This window comes from Camelus bactrianus, chromosome 32, assembly GCF_048773025.1.
Source record: "Camelus bactrianus isolate YW-2024 breed Bactrian camel chromosome 32, ASM4877302v1, whole genome shotgun sequence".
Lineage (NCBI taxonomy): Eukaryota > Metazoa > Chordata > Mammalia > Artiodactyla > Camelidae > Camelus > Camelus bactrianus.
Genome location: NC_133570.1, coordinates 14,393,036 through 14,399,209, shown reverse-complemented (window position 1 = coordinate 14,399,209; position 6,174 = coordinate 14,393,036). Strand labels below are relative to the sequence as shown.

Below are 6,174 nucleotides of genomic sequence, written 5' to 3'. Positions count from 1 at the left end.
CACGCGTACAACTCCCCTGACTGGCGCAGAGGGCTCCTCTCCGAGGCTTTGAGGAATTTCAGGGCATCCGGAACAAGACCCCGAAGCCCCCCCCCCCCTGGAACTAATGGTTCTGGCCGCCCCGCCCCACCTGCCGCTCGCTGGTTGCTGCTTAATGAGCGCGCCGAGCACACGTCGCTAGGGCCTGGCTGCTCCTGTGGAGTCCGTCCGCGCGGTGCCCCAGGCTGGGGTTCCCTGGTCCCGGGGATTCCAAGCTGCAGAACTCGGATGTACCGCGTGCCACAGGGGCCCGAGGGTCCCCTCAGAGAAGTCCAGACCTGAGGGGAGGGGGCGCTGAGGGTTGCGGCCGACGTCCGTGAGCCAAGATGCTCAGGTAGGAAAATAACTCAAGAATGCGGGACCTCGGGCGTGAACTGGGACGGGACATTGATCGAGGAATGTGGGACAATGCGCGGGAGGCGGGGTGGTGTGGAGCTGGGCGTGATTCCCCCGTAGTAAAATGGTTAAGTGCATAATGCATAAGCTCTAGACTCCTACCAGGTTCAACTTCCGCTTCCACTGTTTTAGCTTTATAGGTGGGACTTCCGCTTGTGATTTCGCCGTTTGAAGCCTCGGTTTTGTCATCTGTAGAATGGACATAATGGAAGCTACTTCACAGGACTCTTGAGACGATTAAATGAGACAATGCTTGTAAAGTTCTTTGCACCAGGTAGGCATGGGATTGATACTGGTTGTTTTTTGTTTTTTTTTTTTTGCCCCATAAATATGAACAGGATATGGGAACCTGCCCTGTCTCCCTCCTCCCACCATGGTTTGTTTTCTGCTTGGTGACGAAATGAGCAAAATCTCTTCATCCCCCTCTAGCATTTTATAAATATTTACTGAGCACTCATTGTATGCTAGGAATGCATACTTATACATTACATATTTGCCAGTGGCACCTTTGTCCCCATCATTAACAACTAAAAAAAGGTCAAACATATTTCTGAAATGTCCCCTGGGGTTGGCAGCTTCCCTTTGAGGAGGACTGGCTGAAGGAGAACGAGATCCTTTTGCCACAGGGAGGGGGACTGAAGAGATTGCCAGTCTTTGCTGATGACAGATGGTTGCCACCCTGACCCCTTTTTACAGGGAGCCCTGGAGGCAGGGCCTGGTGGGCAAAGCACACCTGCTGTCACTGGGGACCATGGGCAGCATGAAGACGCCCATGGAGCTGGCCATCAGTGGGATGCAGACCCTCCACCTTCAGCAGCGCTGCCGGGGCAGCTGCCGGGTCAAGGTTAGGCCATCGTATGTGGATGAGACTTTATTTGGCAGCCCTGCAGGCACCCGGCCTGCACCACCAGATTTTGACCCACCCTGGGTGGAGAAAGCCAGCAGAACCAGAGGACTGGCTACAGGGGCCTCAGGGGCTAGCGGGAGCTGTGAGACCACCTCCTGCAGGGGCAGCATCCCGACCCTCACACCAAGGAAGAAGAACAAATACAGGTAACAGGACGGGGAGATGCCCTGCTGGTCACATGCTGTGTGACCTTGGGCAAGCACTTTGACCTCTCTGAGCCACAGTTTCCTCACAGTGGAAGGTGGAACCTAGTAGGATTGTTGAGAGGATTATATGAGATGAGACATGTACTTGGGAGGGTAACCTGACACTTAGGAAGGTCACAATAAATGGTAGCGATGACAATTGTGATGTCCCCATCCCCAAATGTCATAGACTGGGCTTCTTAAGGCCCGGAGGGGTCAGGTGATTTGCCCAAGATCACACAGCAATTTGCATAAGATTATTAACATGATTGATTCATGAAATAACATAGATGTGGTGATTCCAAATTTCAGCAAGTCACTTTGAAAACGGTTCTTGCTGCATTTTCATGAACAAGTTAGAAAAACAGAATCTAATACTTACGGTTGTGGTTGTAAATTAGAATTAAATTATTTGGATTATTAGCCAGGAGGGAGGTGTCCAGTGGTGGGCCAAAGGGCTCTGTCATATTTTTTGTCATCAGTGGTTTGTTTGAACAAAGACAGAGATTAGTGTATTAATCAGGGCTGTTATAACAAAATACCGTAGACTTGGGGGCTTAAACAACAGAAACTTATTTTTTCACAGTTCTGGAGGCTTGAAGTCCAAGGTCAAGATGCCAGCAGGGTTGGTTTCTCCTGAATCCTTTCTTTGGCTTGCAGATAGATTCACTGTGTCCTCAACATGGACTTTTCTCTGTGAGGATGTACACTCCTGGTTCCTCTTCCTCTTCTTAGAAGGACTCGGATCCTATTGGATTAGGGCCCCACCCTTATGGCCTCATCTAACCTTAAATTACCTCTTTAAAATTCAACATGAATTTTGGGAGGACACAATGCAGTCTGTAACAACTAGCCCATCATATTTAGGATCCATTCTGAGCCAAGAGGCACATTAGTTGAGAATGGGAATGGTGCATATTTAAGATTAAAGTCAGCAAGATGAAAGCAAGACCCCACTGCTATGTCAGGTTGAGGGAGACACACTGGACAAGTCCCGTGGAACACAAGGCAGGGTCAGGTTGACATTAGCAGCACTGACACCTACAACGTGCCTGAAAACACTGATACCAAGGTGGGCTGCATTAACAGAAGTATGATGTCCATGACAAGGGAGGTTAACAGTCAATCTCACGTTCTCCTGGAGGATGGAATTTTATGCTGGATGCTGACAAGCAGAGGGTGTCAAGTGAGAAGGTGCATAAGAGGTAGAGATGCTGTTGAGTTAAAACTTTGGCACCAGACAGACATGGGCATCAACAGACGTGGCTTGAGCAGTTAAATCAAGTGGCAAAGGTTGACTTTTCAAAGACTTGGAGTTTGAGAGTGGAAGCACTTTTAGTACTGGTCAAAAACTGGACCTGACTCCTCATAGGTATGCCATGAATATTTGTGGGATTAATTTTTAAAAAATTGCTGAATGAATCTAATCAAAGGTGAGAGGCGCATAAATCTGATTTAGTGATCAAGATCTTGGGTCCTTGAGGGCTGCAGGGAGGGGAGCGGCTGCATTTGCATCTTGTCTGTATCCTCCTTCTTGATTGGGGGCCCGACCCTCCTTGTGCCTCAGTTTTCTTGTCTGTAAAATGGGCCTATCATAGTCTTCCTCCTGGAGATGTTGTGAGAAATAATGAGGTAACACAAGTGACATGCTAAGTCCTGGGCCTGTACATGAAAGGTGCTCTGGTGGTGAGGCCAGGTCAGCTTTATCACAGAAGTTCAAACTGAGCTTTCCCTATGTGCCAGGAGCTGGGCTGTGCAGTTTCAAGTCTAGTCAGAAAGGCCACGTGACAACAGAGGGTGCAGCTGACAAGATCACTAGGGAAAGGGGAAAGTAGTGGGTCAAAGGAAAAAGTGAAAGCTCTAAAGACTGAGGTTATATTGAGATTTTGGTTGAAAGTGACGAAAAGACTTACCTAAACTGGCTTCAGCAGAAAAAGGGCATTTGGGGCTCATGTAACGGGGACTCAAAATGTCATTGGGGTTCTGTCTCCATTTTAGTGCAGCTTTCCCCTACAAGTCCAGGTAGGAGGGTCACCAGCTGTTTTGCCCTCACAGCATGCCAGTTTTTCAGGGCTAGGTGGAAGAAAAACATTTCTCTCCTAGCAGTTTTAGCAAAGATCCTAAGACAGGCTCTCATTGGGCAGAATGGGTCATGTTGTTATTCCCGAGCCAATCAGTATGGTCAGGAGGATGGAATATGCAAATTGGCCTGGCCTGGGGCGCATGCCAGGGAATGGGGGGTGGGATTGGATGCTTGGCAGGGGAAAAATAGCAGAGATGGGGGTAGTGGTACACGAGGGCTGTGGCCTCACTGTGCGTGCCAGGCTGGGAGACGGACTTCTGGGATCTACAGGCAACCCTGTGCTGCTGCAGGTGCCTGGCAGGGAGTGGGGGCGGGCAAGGTTTTTAGGGTTTATTCCCCCAGCTCACTGTCTCTCTTCCCTTTGCCAGACTGATCAGACACACTCCTTCTTACTGCGATGAGTCACTCTTTGGCTCCCGACCCGAGGGTGCCAGCTGGGAGGCCCCATGGATGGCGAAGGGGGATGCTGCAAAGCTCCATGCCCTCTTCTGGACACCCCCAGCTACCCCTAGGGGCAGCCACTCGCCCCACCCCAGGGAGACCCCAGTACGAGCCATTCACCCAACTGGTCCCGCGAAGACAGAGCCCAGGATGGCAGCAGACTCCCGGAGGTTGTCGGTGGATGGGTTAGAGTCTCCACGCCCTCTGGGGCGGGAACGTTCCCATTCCCTCACCCACCTTAATGCCCCCAGCGCAGGTCGCCCGCCCACTGGTACCCCCCGCACAAATGGGCCTCGGGATCCCAGGCCTTCCCCGTCGGGGGTGACCTTCCGAAGCCCCCTGGTGACTCCCAGGGCTCATTCAGTCAGTGTTTCAGTGCCAGTTACCCCCCGACGAGGCGGGGCCACCCAGAAACCAAAGCCCCCTTGGAAATGAGTTTCTTGGTCCTTTCTGCGGGTCTGCCCATGGGCGTCACAGCGAGGGGCATGGTTTCAGAGGATGGTGCTGGTGGGCAGGCCTCTGGGGAGACCAGCAGGCAGGGGAGAAGCCCACGGCTCATGGAGACAGACATCGAGGGTGGGCAGTGCCTCCCTCTGACCTCTAACTGCTCCCTGCTTTCTCTGCTGATGCGGATTTGAGGGCCGCCCCTTGAGATGCCTGCCTCCTGTCCTGTCGTAGTCACACAGCATGTCAGTGCCAACCAGGGGTGTCCCTTGGGGAGGGTCCCCCTCACCTCCTCCTTCACACCCACAACATTGTCTCGCCGCCAAGTGTGAATAAATGGTGTGATCGCCAACCTTCACCCTTCTCCCTCCCTTCAAGCCAAGCTTCCTGCTCAGGATGAGTCTGGAGGCCTCGGGAATTTTCCCAGGCACAGCATGTAGACCAGCGGGGAACAAAGGGATCTGGGTGATATGGGGGTGGACATTTAAAAATTTTAATGGTCATGTATTTATTTTCATGCATTAAATGTATCACCAGCTCATCAAAGCCGTGAGTTTTACTAATTTCTTTTTTCTTAGGGTAAAGGCCAGTGTTAGGCCTGAGTTGATTTAAACAACAAAGTGAAATAATATAGCAATCGTGACAGTTGCTAATGGGCCACTGAAGTTTGGAAACACAGGGCTCCTCCCTTCTGTTTCTAGCTAATACCACTAATTAGTGGGTTGGCTGGTTCTTCCTAAGCTCAAAATGTGGGCTAGAATTTGTGTTGAAATTAGATAGATAGATAGATAGATAGATAGATAGATAGATAGATAGATGTAATATAAATATAAATATATAATATTATATAAATTTCCTACCTTCTCAAAAAACAAAAGCAAACCACAGTGATTGGGACTTTGCAAAGTGGAAGAGTCCAGGAAGATGAGAAAGTTAAATGTGCATCTGGACAGCACTCGGGACAGAGGCCTAAGCGGTCGGGGCGCACTTTTCTCCTGTTCTGCACCACCATCCTGCGTCAGAGGGTCAGACCCCTTGGGAAGACCAGCAAAGCCTTTGCTCTTTTGGAGTTGCAGCCCAGAATCCCAGCATCCGAGTGGACTTGGGTGGGGGCTAGGCCTTGTCCCCGTTTTCCCCTGATGCACTTCCAGGAAGCACTGGGATCACAGAGAGGCCAGCAGGAAGCCACATTGTCGGTTCTGTATCTCCACCCTGGGGAAGGAAGAGCGGACGCTTCTGGGGAACAGTCTGGGAGGAAGCAGCAGTGGCCAGGACCAGGGAAGCAAGCCAACTGCATTCTTGGCACAAATATTTAGTGTTTTAAACTTCTCGCCTCAGTTTTACTTGAAACATTCAGCTCATTTGCCTTTGTCCCCTCTCCCTATTTGGTGGGGGGAGGTAATTAGTTATTTTTAGAGGAGGTACCGGGGATTGAACCCAGGACCTCGTGCGTGCTAAGCATGCGCTCTACCACTTGAGCTATACCACCCGCCTCCCTACGTTTTAATAGACACTGGCCTCAAATACGTCTCTCCTCCCAACTGCACTAAAAGAGCAGCCACCACCCAAGTATGATGATAAGGGGCAACTTACACAAGGCCATGATGTCTGGGAGACAGTTAGGGGTGGTGGGGACTGGGGCCACCTGTCGCTGCCATCCCAGGGGGGCACTGCTTTTC

General features: G+C 50.9%; 1 protein-coding gene across 1 annotated transcript; it reads left to right on the top strand.

Moving 5' to 3' along the window:
* Positions 1–113: 113 nt before the first annotated feature.
* Positions 114–4,853, top strand: RITA1 (RBPJ interacting and tubulin associated 1). The gene is made up of 4 exons (XM_010963592.3): positions 114–373; positions 568–709; positions 1,132–1,488; positions 3,979–4,853. Exons 3-4 carry the CDS (start codon positions 1,187–1,189, stop codon positions 4,484–4,486), a joined length of 810 nt encoding a protein of 269 aa, XP_010961894.1. The 5' UTR covers positions 114–373; positions 568–709; positions 1,132–1,186; the 3' UTR covers positions 4,487–4,853.
* Positions 4,854–6,174: the final 1,321 nt, after the last annotated feature.

Bases quoted from the DNA above. Each gene is read 5' to 3' on its own strand.
- RITA1 (XM_010963592.3), top strand. From the start codon at position 1,187: ATGGGCAGCATGAAGACGCCCATGGAGCTGGCCATCAGTGGGATGCAG. The intron at 1,489-3,978 runs GTAACAGGACGG...TCCCTTTGCCAG, and splicing joins AGGAAGAAGAACAAATACAG to ACTGATCAGACACACTCCTT.